Source organism: Somniosus microcephalus, unplaced genomic scaffold, assembly GCF_052327205.1.
Source record: "Somniosus microcephalus isolate GS21.2 unplaced genomic scaffold, FLI_Smic_1.0 unresolved_chr3, whole genome shotgun sequence".
In the NCBI taxonomy this organism is placed as follows: domain Eukaryota; kingdom Metazoa; phylum Chordata; class Chondrichthyes; order Squaliformes; family Somniosidae; genus Somniosus; species Somniosus microcephalus.
In genome coordinates, this window is record NW_028225181.1 from 60,669,304 (window position 1) to 60,691,221 (window position 21,918).

At 54.0% G+C, this 21,918-nt stretch overlaps 1 protein-coding gene across 1 annotated transcript in view; it reads left to right on the forward strand.

The window, feature by feature from the left end:
* The window catches only part of LOC147091599 (pleckstrin homology domain-containing family G member 6-like), a 201,505-nt gene that overhangs the window by 50,569 nt on the left and 129,018 nt on the right, over positions 1–21,918 (forward strand). The window contains exons 6-7 of the mRNA XM_085976827.1: positions 2,133–2,282; positions 13,206–13,316. Coding sequence (XP_085832953.1) covers positions 2,133–2,282; positions 13,206–13,316 — 261 coding nt within the window. The remainder of the gene's footprint in view (positions 1–2,132; positions 2,283–13,205; positions 13,317–21,918) is intronic.

Here is a 21,918-nt window from a genome sequence, read left to right on the forward strand (position 1 = left end):
CAGTACTGAGGCGGCGCAGCATTGTCGGAGGGGCTGTACTGAGGGAGCGCTGCACTGTCAGAGGGTCAGTACTGAGGGAGCGCTGCAATGTCGGAGGGGCAGTACTGAGGGAGCGCTGCACTGTCGGAGGGGCAGTACTGAGGGAGCGCCGCACTGTCGGAGGGGCAGTACTGAGGGAGCGCTGCACTGTCGGAAGGCCAGTACTGAGGGAGCGCAGCACTGTCGGATGGGCAGTACTGAGGGAGTGCTGCACTGTCAGAGGGGCAGCACTGTCGGAGGGGCGGTACTGAGGGAGCGCTGCACTGTCGGAGGCAGTACTGATGGAGCGCTGCACTGTCAGGGGCAGTACTGAGGGAGCGCTGCACTGTCGGAGGCAGTACTGAGGGAGCGCTGCACTGTCAGGGGCAGTACTGAGGGAGCGCTGCACTATCGGAGGGGCAGTACTGAGGGAGTGCTACACTGTCGGAGGGTCAGTGCTGAGGGAGCACTGCACTGTCGGAGGGGCAGTGCTGAGGGAGCGCTGCACTGTCAGATGGCCAGTACTGAGGGAGCGCAGCACTGTCGGATGGGCAGTACTGAGGGAGTGCTGCACTGTCAGAGGGGCAGCACTGTCGGAGGGGCAGTACTGAGGGAGCGCTGCACTGTCGGAGGGACAGTACTGAGGGAGCGCTGCACTGTCGGAGGGGCAGTACTGAGGGAGCACTGCACTGTCGGAGGGGCAGTACTGATGGGGTGCCGCACTGTCCGAGGGTCAGTACTGAGGGAGCGTTGCACTGTCAGAGGGGCAGTTCTGAGGGAATGCCTCACTGTCGGATGATCAGTACTGAGGGAGCACCGCACTTTCGGAGGGGGAGTACTGAGGGAGTGCTGCACTGTCGGAGGGTGCATTACTGCGGGAGCGCTGCACTGTCGGAGGGGCAGTACTGAGAGAATGCCGCACTGTCGGAGGGTCAGTACTGACGGAGCGCTGCACTTTCGGAGGGGCAGTACTGAGGGAGTGCTGCACTGTCCGAGGGGGATTACTGAGGGAGTGCTGCACTGTCGGAGGGGCAGTACTGAGGGAGCACTGCACTGTCGCAGTGGGAGTACTGAGGGAGCGCTGCACTCTCGGAGGGGCAATACTGAGGGAGCGCCGCACTGTCGGAGGGGGTGTTCTGAGGGAGTACTGCACTGTCAGAAGGGCAGTACTGAGGGAGCGCTGCACTGTTGGAGGGGCAGTACTGAGGGAGCACTGCACTGTCGGAAGGGCAGTACTGGGGGAGCACTGCACTGTCGCAGGGGCAGCACTGAGGAAGCGCCGCACTGTCGGAGGGACAGTACTGAGGGAGCGCTGCACTGTCGGTGGGGCAGTACTGAGGGAGCGCTGCACTGTCAGAGGGGCAGTACTGAGGGAGTGGGGCACTGTCGGAGTGCCAGTACTGAGGGAGCGCTGCACTGTCAGAGGGGCAGTACTGAGGCAGCCGGGCACTGTCGGAGGGGGAGTACTGAGGGAGCACTGCATTCTCGGAAGGGCAGTACTGAGGGAGCACTGCACTGTCGCAGGGGCAGCACTGAGGAAGCGCCGCATTGTCGGAGGGGCAGTACTGAGGAAGCGCCGCACTGTCGGAGGGGCAGTACTGAGGAAGCGCCGCACTGTCGGAGGGGCAGTACTGAGGAAGCGCCGCACTCATAGGTGCCGTCTTTCTGATGAGACATTAAACCGAGGTCCCGTCTGCTCTCTCATGTAGACATAAAAGACCCTTTGGCACTATCTCGAAGAAGGGCAGGGAACTTCTCCCCGGTGTCCTGGCCAATATTTATCCCCCCTTCAACATCACTAAAAAAAAACCAGCTGATCTGGTCATTTATCACGTAGCTGTTTGTGGGACCTTGCTGTGCGCAAATTGGCTGTCGCTTTTCCCACATTAGTGATGCTTCAAAAAGTACTTCATAGGCTGTGAAGGGCTTTGGGACATCTGGTGGTCGTGAAAGGCGCTATAGAAATGCAAGTCTTTCTTTTCAATGGTCAGAGTTTGACCCCAACAAGTCCTCCCATCACAGAGAAGCCGTTCATCCCCTTTATCTCCAGGGCTGGGATTTGACCCCCTCCCAGGTCCCCGAAGGGGTTAAAGGTCAGCATCTTTGTCTCCTAGGTCGACCCTCGCTGCCTCTTCAGCAACATCGAGGAAATAATCCGGGTCCACAGGGGATTCTGGCAGGAAGTGATGTCGCCTGTGCTGGAGCAAGCAAGGGCCTCTGGGAATGCGCTGGACCCCGTCCTACTCTGCGAGGGATTCCGTACGGTGAGGCCACATCCCATCAGCACCGGTTGCCGGGGCGGTGACGCCGATAGGGGGTTGGGTGTGGTGGGGGTGGGTGGGGGTAGAGACCACATCTTGAGTATTGTGTGCAGTTTTGGTCGCCTTATCTGAGGAAGGATGTTCTTGCCATGGAGGGAGTATAATGTGGATAAATGCGAGGTTATCCACTTTAGTGTCAAAAATAGGAAGGCAGATTATTATCTGAACGGCAATAGATTGGGAGAAGGGGAAGTGCAACGAGACCTGGGTGTCCTTGTGCACCAGTCGCAGAAGGTAAGCATGCAGGTGCAGCAGGCGGTTAAGAAGGCAAATGGTATGTTGGCCTTCGTAGCGAGAGGATTTGAGTACAGGAACAAGGATGTCTTGCTGCAGTTGTACAGGGCCTTGGTGAGACCACACCTTGAGTATTGTGTGCAGTTTTGGTCGCCTTATCTGAGGAAGGATGTTCTTGCCATGGAGGGAGTTCAGCGAAGATTCACCAGACTGATACCTGGGATGGCAGGAATGACGTGTGAGGAGAGATTGGGTCGATTGGGCTTATATTCGCTGGAGTTTAGAAGAATGAGAGGGGATCTCATTGAAACTTATAAAATTCTAACAGGACTGGACAGACTAGATGCAGGAAGGATGTTCCCGATGGTCGGGGAGTCCAGAACCAGGAGTCACAGTCTAAAGATAAGCGGTAAACCATTTAGGACTGAGATGAGGAGGAATTTCTTCACCCAGAGAGTGGTGAACCTGTGGAATTCTCTACCACAGAAGGCAGTTGAGGCCAATTCATTAAATATATTCAAGAAGGAGTTAGATATATTTCTTAAGGCTAAAGGGATCAAGGGATATGGGGAGAAGGCAGGGACCGGGCACTGAATTTGGATGATCAGCCATGATCTCATTAAATGGCGGAGCAGGCTCGAGGGGCCGAATGGCCTACTCCTGCTCCGATCTTCTATGTTTCTATGAACAATGGGGGTTGTGGTCGGAGAGTTAGCAGGGGGGGATCTCAATGGGTTAAAGCAAGGCCTAAGATTATCCCCAAACACAGGACAGTATGTGGGTGTTGGCTGAGTTCGGGATCAGGGGGTATTTGGCTGGTCGGACAAAGTTATTAGCAAAAAGCAGAGTGAATGCAATTAGAGGCAACCGGTTGGCTTCATCCCTGCCTTTGTTCAGTCTCGACATCGACTATCCCAACGCTCTTCCAGCTGGTCCCCCATCATCCACCCTCCATAAACTTGAACTCATCCAAAACACTGCTGCCCCCGTGCCCGAACCGGCACCAAGTCCCGTTCACCCATCACCCCCGTGCCCTAACCGGCACCAAGTCCCGTTCACCCATCACCCCCGTGCACACTGAGCTACATTGGCTCCCAGTCCGGCAACGCCTCGATTTTAAACTTCTCATCCTCGTTTTCAAATCCCCTCCATGGCTTCTACCCCATTCTACCCCCCACCCCCCCTTTCTCTGTAACCTCCTCCAGCCCCGACAACCCTCCCTATCTCTGTAACCTCCTCCATTCCCTACAACCCTCCCTATCTCTGTAACCTCCTCCAGCCCCTACAACCCTCCCTATCTCTGTAACCTCCTCCAGCCCCTACAACCCTCCCTATCTCGGTAATCTCCTCCAGTCCCTACAACCCTCCCTATCTCTGTAACCTCCTCCAGCCCCGACAACCCTCCCTATCTCTGTAACCTCCTCCAGCCCCTACAACCCTCCCTATCTCTGTAACCTCCTCCAGCCCCGACAACCCTCCCTATCTCTGTAACCTCCTCCAGCCCCTACAACCCTCCCTATCTCTGTAACCTCCTCCAGTCCCTACAACCCTCCCTATCTCTGTAACCTCCTCCAGTCCCTACAACCCTCCCTATCTCTGTAACCTCCTCCAGCCCCTGCAACCCCCCCTTTCTCTGTAACCTCCTCCAGCCCCGACAACCCTCCCTATCTCTGTAACCTCCTCCAGCCCCTACAACCCTCCCTATCTCTGTAACCTCCTCCAGCCCCTACAACCCTCCCTATCTCTGTAACCTCCTCCAGCCCCTACAACCCTCCCCATCTCTGTAACCTCCTCCAGCCCCTACAGCCCTCCCTATCTCTGTACCCTCCTCCAGCCCCTACAACTCTCCCTATCTCAGTAACCTCCTCCAGCCCTACATCCCTCCCTATCTCTGTAACCTCCTCCAGCCCCTCCAACCCTCCCTATCTCTGTAACCTCCTCCAGCCCCTACAAACCCTCCCTATCTCTGTAACCTCCTCCAGCCCCTACAACTCTCCCTATCTCTGTAACCTCCTCCAGCCCCTACAAACCCTCCCTATCTCTGTAACCTCCTCCAGCCCCTACAACTCTCCCTATCTCTGTAACCTCCTCCAGCCCTACAACCCTCCCTATCTCGGTAACCTCCTCCAGCCCCTACAACCCTCCCTATCTCTGTAACCTCCTCCAGCCCCTACAACTCTCCCTATCTCTGTAATCTCCTCCAGCCCCGACAAACCCTCCCTATCTCTGTAACCTCCTCCAGCCCCTACAACCCTCCCTATCTCTGTAATCTCCTCCAGCCCCTACAACCCTCCCTATCTCTGTAACCTCCTCCAGCCCCTACAACCCTCCCTATCTCTGTAACCTCCTCCAGCCCCTACAACCCTCCCTATCTCTGTAACCTCCTCCAGCCCCTACAACCCTCCCTATCTCGATAACCTCCTCCAGCCCCTACAGCCCTCCCTATCTCTGTAACCTCCTCCAGCCCCGACAACCCTCCCTATCTCTGTAACCTCCTCCAGCCCCTACAACCCTCCCTATCTCTGTAACCTCCTCCAGCCCCTACAACCATCCCTATCTCTGTAACCTCCTCCAGCCCCTACAACCCTCCCTATCTCGGTAACCTCCTCCAGCCCCTACAACCCTCCCTATCTCTGGAACCTCCTCCAGACCCTACAACCCTCCCTATCTCTGTAACCTCCTCCAGCCCCTACAACCATCCCTATCTCTGTAACCTCCTCCAGCCCCTACAACCCTCCCTATCTCGGTAACCTCCTCCAGCCCCTACAACCCTCCCTATCTCTGTAACCTCCTCCAGCCCCTACAACCCTCCCTATCTCTGTAACCTCCTCCAGCCCCTACAACCATCCCTATCTCTGTAACCTCCTCCAGCCCCTACAACCCTCCCTATCTCTGTAACCTCCTCCAGCCCCTACAACCCTCCCTAACTCGGTAACCTCCTCCAGCCCCTACAACCCTCCCTATCTCTGTAACCTCCTCCAGCCCCTACAACCCTCCCTGTCTCTGTAACCTCCTCCAGACCCCTACAACCCTCCCTATCTCTGTAACCTCCTCCAGCCCCTACAACCCTCCCTATCTCTGTAACCTCCTCCAGCCCCTACAACCCTCCCTATCTCTGTAACCTCCTCCAGCCCCTACAACCCTCCCTATCTCTGTAACCTCCTCCAGCCCCGACAACCCTCCCTATCTCTGTAACCTCCTCCAGCCCCTACAACCCTCCCTATCTCGGTAACCTCCTCCAGCCCCTACAACCCTCCCTATCTCTGTAACCTCCTCCAGCCCCTACAACCCTCCCTATCTCTGTAACCTCCTCCAGCCCCTACAACCCTCCCTATCTCTGTAACCTCCTCCAACACTCCCTATCTCTGTAACCTCCTCCAGCCCCTACAACCCTCCGAGATCTCTGATCTCCTCCGATTCTGCCCTCTTGCGCATCCCTCGATTTCCATCGCTCCACCATTGGCAACCATGCCTTCAGCTGCCTGGGCCCTAAGTTCTGGAATTCCCTCCCTAAACCTCTTCACCTCTCCCTCCTTTAAAGGGGGAGTGAGGGGGTGGAGGTGGAAGGGTTGGGGGAGGAGAGATTACGGAGGAGTGGAGGGGGAGGTGCGGATGGGGGGAGGGGAGGGTCAAGGGTGGAGGGCGGAGGGACAACAGTGTTAAAAGGTGGATGAGGAAGGGGGCAGGGTGGAGGAGGGAATAGCGGGCGGGTGGATGAGGGAGGGGGAGGGGAGGTGAGGGCGGATGGAGGGAGGGAAAGGTGGATGAGGGAGGGGAGAGCAGAGGGAGGGAGAGGTGGATGAGGGAGGGGGAGGGCGGAGAGAGGGATGCGGGCGGTGGATGAGGGAGGGGGAGGGGAGGTGAGGGCGGATGGAGGGAGGGAAAGGTGGATGAGGGAGGGGGAGGGGAGAGCGGAGGGAGGGAGAGGTGGATGAGGGAGGGGGATGGGGAGGGCGGAGGGAGGGAGGGAGAGGTGGATGAGGGATGGGGAGGGGAAGGCTGAGGGAGGGAGGGAGAGGTGGATGAGGGAGTGGGAGGGGAGGGTGGAGGGAGGGATGGAGAGGTGGATGAGGGAGGGGAGGGGAGAGCGGAGGGAGGGAGGGAGAGGTGGATGTGGGGGGAGGGGAGGGCGGAGGGAGGGCGGGAGAGGTGGATGAGGGATGGGGAGGGGAAGATGGAGGGAGGGAGGGAGAGGTGGATGAGGGAGGGGGAGGAGAGGGCGGAGGGAGGGAGAGGTGGATGAGGGAGGGGGAGGGGGGGGCGGTGGGAGGGAGCTGGAGGTGGATGAGGGAGGGGGAGGGGAGAGCGGAGGAAGGGAGGTGGAGGTGGATGAGGGATGGGGAGTGGAGGTCGGAAGGAGGGAGGGAGAGATAGATGAGAGAGGAGGAGGGGAGGGCGGAGGGAGGGAGCGGGAGGTGGATGAGGGAGGAGGAGAGGAGGGTGGAGGGAGGGAGATGGATGAGAGAGGGGGAGGGGAGGGCGGAGGGAGGGAGCGGGAGGTGGATGAGGGAGGAGTAGGGGAGGGCGGAGGGAGTGAGGGAGAGGTGGACGAGGGAGGGGGAGGGGAGGGCAGAGGGACGGAGGGAGAGGTGGATGAGGGAGGGGAGGGCAGAGGGAGGGAGGGAGAGGTGGATGAGGGAGGGGAGGGGAGAGCGGAGGGAGGGAGAGGTGGATGAGGGAGGTGAGGTGAGAGCGGGGCGAGAGCGGAGGGAGGGAGGGAGAGCTAGATGAGGGGGAGGGGAGGGCGGAGGGAGGGAGGGAGAGGTGGATGAGGGATGGGGAGGGGAAGGCGGAGGGAGGGAGGGAGAGGGATGAGGGAGTGGAAGGGGAGGGCGGAGGGAGTCAGCGAGAGGTGGATGGGGGGGAGGGGAGGGTGGAGGGAGGGAGTGAGAGGGGGCTGATGAAGGGGAGGGCGGAGGGAGGGAGGGAGAGGTGGGTGATGAAGGGGGAGGGACGGAGGGAGAGGTGGATGTTGAAAGGGGAGGGAGGGAGGGAGGGAGAGGGGGAATGATGAAGGGGAGGGCGGAGGGAGGTAGGGAGAGGTGGATGAGGGAGGGGAGGGGAGAGCGGAGGGAGGGACAGGTGGATGAGGGAGGTGAGGTGAGAGCGGGGCGAGAGCGGAGGGAGGGAGGGAGAGTTAGATGAGGGGGAGGGGAGGGCGGAGGGAGGGAGGGAGAGGTGGATGAGGGATGGGGAGGGGAAGGCGGAGGGAGGGAGGGAGAGGTGGATGAGGGAGTGGAAGGGGAGGGCGGAGGGAGTCAGCGAGAGGTGGATGAGGGGGGGAGGGGAGGGTGGAGGGAGGAAGTGAGAGGGGGCTGATGAAGGGGGAGGGACGGAGGGAGAGGTGGATGTTGAAAGGGGAGGGAGGGAGGGAGGGAGAGGGGGAATGATGAAGGGGAGGGCGGAGGGAGGTAGGGAGAGGTGGATGATGAAGGGGGAGGGAGGGAGGGTGGGAGAGAGGGATAGAAACATAGAAACATAGAAGATCGGAGTAGGCCATTCGGCCCCTCGAGCCTGCTCCGCCATTCAATGAGATCATGGCTGATCATCCAAATTCAGTACCCGGTCCCTGCTTTCTCCCCATATCCCTTGATCCCTTTAGCCTTAAGAAATATATCTAACTCCTTCTTGAATATATTTAATGAATTGGCCTCAACTGTCTTCTGTGGTAGAGAATTCCACAGGTTCACCACTCTCTGGGTGAAGAAATTCCTCCTCATCTCTGTCCTAAATGTCTTACCCCTTATCCTTAGACTGTGTCCCCTGGTTCTGGACTCCCCCGCCATCGGGAACATCCTTCCTGCATCTAGTCTGTCTAGTCCTGTTAGAATTTTATAAGTTTCAATGAGATCCCCTCTCATTCTTCTAAACTCCAGCGAGTACAAGCCCAATCAACCCAATCTCTCCTCATACGTCATTTCTGCCATCCCAGGAATCAGCCTGGTGAATCTTCGCTGCACTCCTTCTGCAAGAACATCCTTCCTCAGATAAGGCGACCAAAACTGCACACAATACTCAAGATGTGGCCTCACCAAGGCCCTGTACAACTGCAGCAAGACATCCTTGTTCCTGTACTCAAACCCTCTCGCTGTGAAGGCCAACATACCATTTGCCTTCTTAACCACCTGCTGCACCTGCATGCTTACCTTCAGCGACTGGTGCACAAGGACACCCAAGCCTCGTTGCACTTCCCCTTCTCCCAATCTATTGCCATTCAGATAATAATCTGCCTTCCTGTTTTTGACACCAAAGAGGATAACTTTGCATTTATCCACGTTTTATTGCATCTGCCATGCTTCTGCCCAATCACCCAACCTGTCCAAATCATACTGGAGTTTCTCGGCATCCTCCTCACAGCACACACGCCCACCCAGCTTTGTGTCATGTGCAAATTTGGAGATATTACATCTAGTTCCCTCATCCAGATCATCAATATATAGCTGGGGTCCAAGGACCGATCCCTGCGGTACCCCACTAGTCACTGCCTGCCACTCGGAAAAAGACCCGTTTATTCCAACTCTTTGCTTCCTGTTTGCCAACCAGTTCTCTATCCAAGTCAATACCTTGCCCCCAATCCCATGTGCTTTAACTTTGCATGCTAATCTCTTATGCGGGACCTTATCGAAAGCCTTTTGAAAGTCCAAATGCACCACATCCACTGGTTCTCCCTTATCTATTTTACCAGTTACATCCTCAAAAAATTCCAGTAGATTAGTCAAGCACGGTTTACCTTTTGTAAATCCATGTTGACTTTCTGCGATCCTGTCACTGTTTTCCAAGTGCTCTGCTATTACATCTTTTATAATGGATATAATGGACTCTAGCATATTCCCCACTACCGATGTCAGGCTTACCAGTCTATAATTCCCTGTTTTCTCTCTACCACCCTTTTTAATAGTGGGGTTACATTAGCTACCCTCCAATCCATGGGAACAGTTCCAGACACTATCGAATTTTGGAAGATGACCAGCAATGCATCTACTATTTCTGGGCCACTTCTTAAGTACCCTAGGATGTAGTTTATCAGGCCCCTGGGATTTATCGGCCCTCAATCCCATCAATTTCCCCTAACACCATTTCCCTACAAATACTGATTTCTATCAGTTCCTCCCTTTCATTAGACCCTATGTTCCCCGACATCTTTGGGAGGTTATTTGTGTCCCCCTTTGTGAAGACAGAACCAAAGTATGTATTTAATTGGTCAGCCATTTCTTTGTTCCCCATTATAAATTCCCCTGATTCTGACTGCAAGGGACCTACGCTTGACTTCACCAATCTTTTTCTCTTCACATATCTATAAAAGCTTTTACAGTCAGTTTTTATGTTCCCTGAAAGCTTACTCTCATACTCTATTTTCCCCCTCTTAATTAATCCCTTTGTCCTCCTTTGCTGAATCCTAAACTGCTCCCAATCCTCAGGTTTACTGCTTTTTCTGGCCAATTTGTATGTCCTCTCCTTGGATCTTATGCTGTCCCTAATTTCCCTTGTTAGCCACAGTTGAGTCACCTTTTTTGTTTTATTTTTATGCCAAACAGGGATGAACAAATTCTGTAGTTCATCCATGCGATCTTTGAATGTTTGCCATTGCCCATCCACCGTCAACCCTTTGAGTGACATTCCCCAATCAATCCTACCCAACTCGCACCTCATACCACCGTAGTCTCCTTTATTTAAATTCAGGACCCTAGTCTCTGAGTCAACTATTTCACTCTCCATCTTAATGAAGAATTCTATCATATATGATCGCTCCAACCCAAGGGACCTTGCACAAGATTGCTAATTAATCCTTTCTCATTACATAATACCCAGTCTAAGATGGCCTGATCTCTAGTTGGTTCCTCGACATATTGGTCCAGGAAACCATCCCGGATACACTCCAGGAATTCCTCCTCCACAGTATTGTTACTAATTTGGTTAGCCCAATCTATATGTAGATTAATGTAACCCATGATAACTGCTGTGCCCTTATTGCACGCTTCTCTAATTTCCTGTTTAATGCCATCCCCGACCTCCGCATTACTGTTTGGAGGTCTATATACCACTCCCACTAACGTTTTCTGCCCCTTGATATTACTCAGTTCTACCCATACAGATTCCACATCATCAGAGCTAATATCCTTCCTTTCAATTGTGTTAATCCCCTCTTTAACCAGCAATGCTACCCCACCTCCTTTTCCTTTCTGCCTATCTTTCCTGAATATTGAATACCCCTGGATGTTGAGTTCCCAGCCTTGGCCACCGTGGAGCCATGTTTCCGTAATCCCAATCATATCATATTCGTTTACCTCTATTTGCACAGCTAATTCATCCACCTTATTACGAATGCTCCTCGCATTAAGACACAAAGCCTTCAAGCTTGTTTTTTTAACGCTCTTAGATCTTTTAGAATTATTATTTGCTCTGGCCATGTTTGATTTAAACCCTTGATTTCTCTGCCTGTCACTTTTGTTTTTCTCCTTCCTATCTTTTGCTTTTATCCTTGTTTCCCTTTCCTCTGTCTCCCTGCTCAGGTTCCCAACCCCCTGCCATTTTAGTTTAAACCCTCCCCCACAGCACTAGCAAACACTCCCCCTAGGACATTGGTCCCGGCCCTGCCCAGGTTCAAACCGTCCGGTTTGAACTGGTCCCACCTCCCCCAGAACCGGTTCCAATGTCCCAGGAATTTGAATCCCTCCCCCTTGCACCATTCCTCCAGCCACGCATTCATCTGAAATATCCTTCTATTTCTACTCTGACTAGCACGTGGCACTGGTAGCAATCCTGAGATTACTACCTTTGAGGTCCTGTTTTTTATCTTACCTCCTAACTCCCTATATTCAGCATTTAGGACCTCATCCTGTTTTTTACCTATATCGTTGGTGCCTATATGCACCACGACAACTGGCTGTTCACCCTCCCCTTCCAAAATGCCCTGCAGCCGCTCTGAGACATCCTTGACCTTTGCACCAGGGAGGCAACACACCATCCTGGAGTCTCGTTTGCGGCCGCAGAAACACCTATCTATTCCCCTTACAATAGAATCCCCTATTACTATAGCTCTACCCCTCTTTTTCCTCCTGTCCTGTGCAGCAGAACCACCCCTGGTGCCAGGAAGTTGACTGCTGCTGCCTTCCTCTGATAAGCCATCCCCCCCATCAGTATCCAAAGTGGTGTATCTGTTTGAGAGGGGGATGTTCACAGGGGACCCCTGCACTACCTGCCTGTGCCTAGTACTCTTCCTGTTGGTCAACCGTTCCCTTTCTGCCTCTCCAACCTTTGCCTGCGGTGTGACCAACTGATTAAACGTGTTATTCACGACGTCCTCAGCATCGCAAATGGTCCAGTATGTATCCAATCGCTGTTCCAGCACCGCAATGCGGTCTGCCAGTAGCTGCAGCTGGACACACTTCCTGCACACATAGTTGTCAGGGACACAGGAAGTGTCCCTGAGTTCCCACATAGCGCAGGAGGAGCATACCACGGCACCGGGCTGTCCTGCCATGACTTACCCTTTAATTAATTGAAATTAAATTAAATCAAATCAATCCCACCAATTATACTACAGATAAATGATATATTTTAAGGCCCTGGATGATGAAGGGGGAGGACGGAGGGAGGGAGGGAGAGGTGGATGAGTGAGGGGGAGGACGGAGGGAGGGAGGGAGATGGGGATGATGAAGGGGGAGGACAGAGGGAGGGAGGGGGAGGTGGATGAGCGAGGGGGAGGACGGAGGGAGGAAGGGAGAGGGGGATGATGAAGGGGAGGACGGGGGGGGAGGGAGAGGTGGATGAGCGAGGGGGAGGGCGGAGGGAGGGAGGGAGAGGTGGATGTTGAAGGGGGAGAGATGGAAAGAGAGAGAGGTGGATGATGAAGGGGGAGGGAGGGAGGGAGGGAGTGAGAGGTGGATGATGAAGGGGAGGGTGGAGGGAGGGAGGGAGAGGGGGATGAAGAAGTGGGAGGGCAGAGGGAGGGAGGGAGAGGTGGATGAGTGAGGGGGAGGGCGGAGGGAGGGAGAGGGGGATGATGAAGCGGAGGGTGGAGGGAGGGAGGGAGAGGGGTATGATGAAGGGGGAGGGCAGAGGGAGGGAGGGAGAGGTGGATGAGTGAGGGGGAGGCCGGAGGGAGGGAGAGGGGGATGATGAAGCGGAGGGTGGAGGGCGGGAGGGAGAGGTGGATGAGGGAGGGTGGAGGGTGGAGGGAGGGAGGGAGAGTGGGATGATGAAGGGGAGGGCGGAGGGAGGGAGAGGTGGATGAGGGAGGGGGAGGGCAGAGGGAGGGAGGGAGCGGTGGATGATGAAGGGGAGGGCGGAGGGAGGGAGAGTTGGATGATGAAGGGGGAGTGAGAGAGGGAGGGAGGGAGAGGTGGATGAGGGAGGGGGATGGCAGAGGGAGGGAGGGAGAGGGGGATGAGGGAGGGGGAGGGCAGAGGGAGGGAGGGAACGGTGGATGATGAAGGGGAGGGCGGAGGGAGGGAGTGAGAGGGAGATGAGCGAGGGGGAGGGTGGAGGGAGGGAGAGGGGGATGAGCGAGGGGAAGGCCGGAGGGAGGAAGGGGGAGGTAGATGATGAAGGGGGAGGACGGAGGGAGGGAGCGAGCAGTGCGACAGACTAATGCTGTACCAACCTCCCTCTCTCTCACTCCCGACCCCACAGTTCCCGGATCGGTTCCATGCCTACATCAGCTATTGTCTCTCCGAAGCTCGCTGTCTTCAGTATGCTCACGTCACCCAACAAGACAACAAACTTTTCGCCATGTATGTCAAGGTAGGCACAAGTCGTCACGGTAACCGGGCGGACATTTCAACAAGTCACCAAGGAGACTGAGACTTGGAGCGCTGTAAAATTAATTCTCACTCTCTGTCTGTTTCTCTCTCTCTCTGTCTCTCTCTATCTCTCTCTCTGTCTCTCTCTCTCTGTCTCTCTCTCTCTGTCTCTCTCTCTCTCTGTCTTTCTCTCTCTGTCTCTCTCTCTCTCTCTCTCTCTCTCTCTGTCTCTCTCTCTGTCTCTCTGTCTCTCTCTCTGTTTGTCACTCTCTCTCTCTCTCTCTGTCTCTCTCTCTCTTTCTCTCTCTCTCTTTCTGTCGGTCTCTCTGTCTGTCTCTCTCTGTCTCCAGCTCTCTCTCTCTCTCTTTCTTTCTCTTCCTCTCTCTGATAAATCCATTAAGTGGAACAAGGACTCAAAGAGGCGATATCGTAGAATTAACACGAGTACTTTATTAACAACTGGGAAACACGTTTACAGACAGCCTGCATCAGCATCCTGGCATTCCACCTTGTGCTAACCTAACAGGAAGCAAACCTCTGACCTTAATAGGAAGCAAACCTCTGACCTTAGTAGCAGCATTGGCTACAGCACCACCTGGTGGATAACCTTAATCATAACATCCCAGATTACTATATCCCTCCCCCCTTAAGATTTCAGTATGAATTTCTTAACAAACAACCATTCCTGCGGGTCACATAAGGAGTCTCCATTCATCATGTTCCATACTTGATGAATCTAACAGTTCAGTATCAATCTCTTTGGTGGCTTGCGAGTCCTTTGTGAACATCTAACAGTAAAGTCCCTGCTTGTTTGTGGTGAAGCCACCAGCTGCTCCTGAGCAGTGCTCAGAGTATCTGACTCTGCAACGATGGTTTCCTCTTGACGGATAGGTTCCTGTGGAATTATCTCTGTCCCTGGTGGTGGTACCACAGATGCACTTGGATAACTGGGGGCAACCCTGTCTTCAGTCATTGCATCTGGAACCTTCATTTCAATTTCCCCTTGTCTGGGAAGTATCTGATCTACATGTCTGCGTACTACCCTACCATCTCCCAACATGACCTTGTATGATACTGGACCTGTCATTGAGTCTATGACGCCAGGAATCCACTTTGGTCCATAACTGAAATTCCTGGTAAGGATCGCATCTCCTTCCCCAAAACTTTGGCTCTTTGTTCTTTTGTCATGGTTCTCTTTTTGTTTGTTTTGTCTGTTTTTCATTTTCCTTTTTAGGTCTGGGTGGACAAGGCCAAGAGTGGAGCATAGTCTACGACCTAATAACATCCTGTGGTGGATTGAGGTGTTATTCTGTAGCTGAACAGAACTCGTGACACCTTGGCTGCTAAACTCCCTTCTGCACTTTTTTTCATCATCTCCTTAAATGTTTGTACGGCTCTCTCCGCAAGTCCATTCGAGGACGGATGATATGGAGCCGAGGTCACCTGCACTATGCCATTTTTTCTCAAGAACTCTTTTGTCTCTGTACTCACAAAACAAGTGACATTGTCACTCACCACGATCTCCGGTAGCCCTTGATTTCTGAAGCTCCGACGCAGGCAGTCTATAGTACTAGTGGCGGAAGCAGAATTTACAGGATAAACATCCACCCATTTGGAATGTGCATCAATGATTATGAGGAACTTCTTCCCCATGAATGGACCCGCATAATCTAAGTGCAATCTTCTCCATGGTTTATCCGGCCACTCCCACGGGTGGAGAGGAGCCGCTGCTGGTGCCTTCCGGTGTTCCTGACAAGTGCTGCATGTCTTGACTAGATTTTCTATCTCCTCAGCTAGCTTTGGCCACCACAAGTAACTCCTAGCCAAGGCTTTCATACGCGAGACCCCAGGATGACACTGATGTAGTTGCTCTAGGATAGACTGTCGTGCTGGCCGTGGAATAATCACTCGTGCTCCCCACAACACGCAACCATCCTGCACACTCAGCTCTGTTTTCCTGACACTGTAGGGTGTGAAGTCAGCCCCTTCCAGATGCTGTGGCCATCCCCTCACCACATATTCTCGAACTCTAGACAGTACTGGATCTTTACCTGTCCATGTTCTTACTTGCTCTGCAGTCACAAGTGCCGTGTCAGTGTCCTCCAACATCAAAACTCTGTCCTCTGGAGCTGCACGGATAGGTGTGCCTGGCAGTGGAAGATGGCTCAAGGCATCTGCGTTCCCATGGTACTTGCCCGCCTTGTAAACGATGACATACTCATATGCCCTCAACGTCACTGCCCACCTCTGGATCCGGGGTGACACCATCTGTGGAACTGCTTTCATTTCATTGAAAAGAGAGAGAAGAGGTTTATGATCGGTGCATATGGTGAACTTCCTGCCATATATGTACTTGTGGAACCTCAGTAACCCAAACATTACTGCTAACCCCTCTTTGTCTAACTGGGAATAGTTTTTTCCGCTGCTGTTAGAGTTCGGGACATAAACCCTATTGGTCTTTCAGTTCCATCTTCCATGCAGTGTGAAAGAACTGCCCCCACCCCGTAAGGTGAAGCGTCACAAGAGGGAATGATGTCTTTCTCTGCATTGTAGTGAACCAGCACATCCGACGACAGCATCAGTTTCTTGGACTGTTCAAATGAAACCCCCTGCTCCTCCCCCCACTGCCACTGTGTCTCCTTGCGCAGTAGTTTGTGAAGAGGTGCTAACACAGTTGACAAGTTTGGTAAAAACCTGTTATAATAGTTCAGCAGTCCCAGGTAAGCTTTTAACTCAGCCACATTTGTAGGAGCAGGGGCGTCCTGCAGTGCTTGTACCTTCTCCTTGAGTGGATGGAGCCCGGTGGCATCCACTCTGTGTCCCAGGAATACTGCCTCATTCCCCAGGAAAGTGCACTTACTCCTCTTGAGCCAGAACCCTGCCCTCTCCAATCTCTGTAGTACCTCTCTCAGAGTGCTCAGATGCTCCTGGTCGGTTCTTCCCATCACCAGAATGTCATCCAGATAGATGGAAACATGTAGAATCCCTTGCAGTACACCTTCGATTGTCCTCTGGAAGATAGCTGGACTAGATGAGACACCAAACAGTAAGCGGTTATATGTAAACAAGCCCTTGTGTGTATTTATGGTGACATACTTCTTTGATTCGTCATCCAGTGTAATCTGCAAGTAGGCATGACTCATATCCAACTTTGTGAATTTCTTTCCTCCAGCCAGGTTTGCAAAGAGATCCTCTGTTTTGGGAATCGGATACTGCTCTAGTTTGGACACCCGATTGACAGGCAATTTATAGTCTCCACAGAGTCTTACCGAATTATCCGGTTTTAAAACAGGTACTATGGGAGCTGCCCATTCCGAACATTTCACTGGCTCCTGTATGTTCTCTCTCAATAGACGGTCAAGCTCAGCCTCTACCTTCGGTTTCATGGCATAAGGCACAGGTCGTTGTTTAAAAAACCTTGGCGGTGCCTCCTTGTCTACATAAATCTTAGCTGGGGGGCCATTAAATGTGCCAAGTTCCTCCTTGAACACATTCTCATGTTCGCTCAACACTTCTTGCAAAGTCAACTGTTTGCCCGCATCTATTTGATGTACTGCTCCCCAGTCTAATTTAAGTTCTTTTATCCAGCCCCGACCTAACAGGTTTGGTCCGGTACCCGATACTACAACTACAGGTAGCTGTTCCACTGTGTCCCTGTGTTGCACAGTTACCTTAGCTGTACCTAATGTTGCTACTCGTTCACCTGTATATGTTTTAAGATGCAGGGAGCAAGGCTTTAAATCTGGAACATTTGCATGGTTCCACAATTTTGAGTACTCTGCCTTGTTTATTATGGTCATGCCGCACCCTGTATCCACTTCAAAGTTCACCTTAGAGTCATTTACTGTCAGTTGCAATGTGATAGGAGCCACTTTTGGAATGTTCTCTAACATGCTATACATTATGAACATGTCCTCTTCTTCCTCAGCTTCCCCGCTGATGTGGTGTGCTCCATGTTTTTTCACTTCCCTCCCTTGGTTTTGCTGTCCTCCCCCTTTTGGTTTGGATTCCTCCACAGGTGATTTCGCCCTGCAAGCTCTTTTTATGTGTCCTTGTTTCCCACACTTGTAGCACTTTTCCTCCAGAAACCGGCATTCACTCGCCAGGTGATCACCCTTGCATCTATAACATGCCTTCACATGCTCACGTTGTGGTTTCTGACGCATGTTCAACTTGTGCACAACAACCTGACCTGCAACTTGCTTAGCATTAGCCCTGTCTGAACCCTGTATTTCTTTTACATCTCGGTTCGCTGTCTCTATGGCTTGAGCAAGTTCCAATGCTTTTTCATAAGTAAGCCCAGTCTCAGATAATAATCTACGCTGCATTCGGTCGTCCATAATTCTGCAAACTAGCCTATCTTGCAGCATTTCCTTCAGGTAGTTCCCATAATTGCAATCTTGTGCTAATTTACGCAACACCGCTACATAGTCCATTACGCTCTCTTCCTCTTTCCTGTTCCTTGAATTAAACTTGAACCGCTGTACAATCTCACTAGGCTTAGGGTTGAAATGTTCTTTTAGCAAAGCCACTAATTCAACAAATAATTTGTCTCCAGGCTTTTCAGGACTGAGCAGATTTTTCATCTGTAGGTTTGGCTTCCCACTGAACTAAGCAGAATGGCTTTCCTTTTTCCGGCATCATTTATTTCATTTGCTTCGAAAAAATAACCCAACACTTCACAGTATTCTTCCCAGGTTTGTGCTTGAATATCAAAAGCGGAAACCGTTCCTGCCGTGGCAGCCATGCTCTCTTCCAGCTTGTAGCTAACTTTAGCTCGTGATTTTGTTGTTTAAACGTCCCGGCAGACTTTTCTTCTTTATGCAGGGTCCTTAAGTTGCCTCGTCGCCAAATGTGATAAATCCATTAAGTGGAACAAGGACTCAAAGAGGCGATATCGTAGAATTAACACGAGTACTTTATTAACAACTGGGAAACACGTTTACAGACGGCCTGCATCAGCATCCTGGCATTCCACCTTGTGCTGACCTAACAGGAAGCAAACCTCTGACCTTAACAGGAAGCAAACCTCTGACTTTAGTAGCAGCATTGGCTACAGCACCACCTGGTGGATAACCTTAATCATAACATCCCAGATCACTATATCCTCTCTTTGTCTCTGTCTCTCTCTGTCTCTCTCTCTTTCTCTCTCTCTCTCTTTCTGTCTATCTCTCTCTGTCTGTCTCTCTCTCTTTCTCACTCTCTCTATCTCTCACTCTTTCTCTCTGTCTTTCTCTCTGTCTCTCTCTCTCTCTCTCTGTCTCTCTCTCTCTCTCTGTCTCTGTCTCTCTCTCTTTCTCTCTCTCTCTCGTTCTGTCTCTCTCTCTCTCTCTGTCTCTCTCTGTCTCTCACTCTTTCTCACTCTCTCTATCTCTCACTCTTTCTCTGTCTCTCTTTCTCTCTCTCTTTCTGCCTCTCTCTGTCTCTCTCTCTGTCTGTCTCTTTCTCTCTCTCTCTCTCTCTCTCTCTCTGTCTCTCTCCCTCTCTCTCTCTCTGTCTCTCTCTCTCTCCGTCTCTCTCTCTCTCTCTGTCTCTCTCTCTCTCTGTCTCCCTTTTCTCTCTCTGTCTCTTTCTCTCTCTCTCTCTTTCCCTCTCTCTCTGTCTCTCTCTCTCTCTGTCTCTCTTTCTCTCTGTCTCTCTCCCTCTGTCTCTCTCTGTCTCTCCCACTCTCTGTCTCTCTTTCTTTCTCTCTCGTTGCCTCTGTCTCTCTTTCTTTCTCTCTCTTTGTCTCTCTCTCTCTCTCTCTCTGTCTCTCTCTCTCTCTCTGTCTCTCCCTCTCTCTGTCTCTCCCTCTCTCCCTCCTTGTCCCTGTAATTTACTGCCTCTGGTGAACAGTCACTGAACCAGGGGAGAGGACAGGAGTCTCTCAGACCTGTGGGTCAAGGCTTACTGACCCCGGGGAGGGGACAGGAGCCTCTTGGGCCTGTGGGTCAAGGATCAGTAACACCGGGGAGGGGACAGGAGCCTCTCGGGCCTGTGGGTTAAGGCTCACTTACCTCGGGGAGGGGACGGGAGTCTCTCGGGCCTGTGGGTCAAGGCTCACTGACCCCGGGGAGGGGACAGGAGCCTCTCGGGCCTGTGGGTTAAGGCTCACTTACCTCGGGGAGGGGACGGGAGTCTCTCAGGCCTGTGGATCAAGGCTCACTGACCCCGGGAAGGGAACAGGAGCCACTTGGGCCTGTGGGTTAAGACTTATTAACCCCAGGGAGGAGACAGGAGTGTCTCGGGCCTCTGGGTCAAGGATCATTAACCCCGGGGAAGGGACAGGAGGCTCTCGGGCCTGTGGGTCAAGGATCAGTAACCCCGGGGAAGGGACAGGAGCCTCTCGGGCCTGTGGGTCAAGGATCATTAACCCCGGGGAAGGGACAGGAGACTCTCGGGCCAGTGGGTCAAGGATCATTAACCCCGGGGAAGGGACAGGAGCCTCTCGGGCCTGTGGGTCAAGGATCATTAACCCCAGGGAGGAGACAGGAGCCTCTCGGGCCTGTGGGTCAAGGATCATTAACCCCGGGGAAGGGACAGGAGACTCTCGGGCCTGTGGGTCAAGGATCAGTAACCCCGGGGAAGGGACAGGAGCCTCTCGGGCCTGTGGGTCAAGGATCATGAACCCCGGGGAAGGGACAGGAGCCTCTTGGGCCTGTGGGTCAAGGATCATTAACCCCGGGGAGGAGACAGGAGCCTCTCGGGCCTGTGGGTCAAGGATCATTAACCCCGGGGAGGGGACAGGAGACTCTCGGGCCTGTGGGTCAAGGATCATTAACCCCGGGGAAGGGACAGGAGCCTCTCGGGCCTGTGGGTCAAGGATCATTAACCCCGGGGAAGGGACAGGAGCCTCTCGGGCCTGTGGGTCAAGGATCATTAACCCCAGGGAGGAGACAGGAGCCTCTCGGGCCTGTGGGTCAAGGATCATTAACCCCGGGAAGGGGACAGGAGCCTCTCGGGCCTGTGGGTCAAGGATCATTAACCCCAGGGAGGCGACAGGAGACTCTCGGGCCTGTGGGTCAAGGATCATTAACCCCGGGGAAGGGACAGGAGACTCTCGGGCCTGTGGGTCAAGGATCATTAACCCCTGGGAGGGGACAGGAGCCTCTCGGGCCTGTGGGTCAAGGATCATTAACCCCAGGGAAGGGACAGAGGGACAGGAGGCTCTCGGGCCTCTGGGTCAAGGATCATTAACCCCTGGGAGGAGACAGGAGACTCTCGGGCCTGTGGGTCAAGGATCATTAAACCCGGGGAGGGGACAGGAGACTCTCGGGCCTGTGGGTCAAGGATCATTAACCCCGGGGAGGGGACAGGAGACTCTCGGGCCTGTGGGTCAAGGATCATTAACCCCAGGGAAGGTACAGGAGACTCTTGGGCCTGTGGGTCAAGGATCATTAACCCCGGGGAGGAGACAGGAGCCTCTCGGGCCTGTGGGTCAAGGATCATTAACCTCAGGTAAGGGACAGGAGCCTCTCGGGCCTGTGGGTCAAGGATCATTAACCCCGGGGAGGGGACAGGATTCTCTCGGGCCTGTGGGTCAAGGCACACTGACCCCAGGGAGGGGACAGGAGGCTCTTGGGCCTGTGGATCAAGGCTCACTGACCCCAGGGAGGGACAGGAGGCTCTCGGGCCTGTGGATCAAGGCTCAGTGACACCAGGGAGGGGACAGGATTCTCTCGGGCCTGTGGGTCAAGGCACACTGACCCCAGGGAGGGGACAGGAGGCTCTTGGGCCTGTGGATCAAGGCACACTGACCCCAGGGAGGGACAGGAGGCTCTCGGGCCTGTGGATCAAGGCTCAGTGACACCAGGGAGTGGAGAGGAGGTTCTCGGGCCTGTGGGTCAAGGCTCACTGACTCCAGGGAGGGGACAGGAGGCTCTCGGGCCTGTGGATCAAGGCACACTGACCCCAGGGAGGGGACAGGAGGCTCTCGGGATTGTGGATCAAAGCTCACAGACCCCAGGGAGGGGACAGGAGTCTCTCGGGCCTGTGGGTCAAGGCTCACTGACCCCAGGGAGGGGACAGGAGGCTCTCGGGCCTGTGGATCAATGCTCAATGACACCAGCGAGGGGACAGGAGCCTCTCGGGCCTGTGGATCAAGGCTCAGTGACACCAGGGATGGGACAGTAGGCTCTCGGGCCTGTGGATCAAGGCTCACTGACCCCAGGGAGGGGACTGGAGGCTCTCGGGCCTGTGGATCAAGGCTCACTGACCCCAGGGAGGGGACAGGAGGCTCTCGGGCCTGTGGATCAAGGCTCACTGACCCCAGGGAGGGGACAGGAGCCTCTCGGGCCTGTGGATCAAGGCTCAGTGACACCAGGGATGGGACAGTAGGCTCTCGGGCCTGTGGACCAAGGCTCACTGACCCCAGGGAGGGGACAGGAGGCTCTCGGGCCTGTGGATCAAGGCTCACTGACCCCAGGGAGGGGACAGGCGGCTCTCGGGCCTGTGGGTCAAGGCACACTGACCCCAGGGAGGGGACAGGAGGCTCTCGGGCCTGTGGATCAAAGCTCACAGACCCCAGGGAGGGGACAGGAGGTTCTCGGGCCTGTGGGTCAAGGCTCACTGACCCCAGGGAGGGGACAGGAGGCTCTCGGGCCTGTGGATCAAGGCTCACTGAC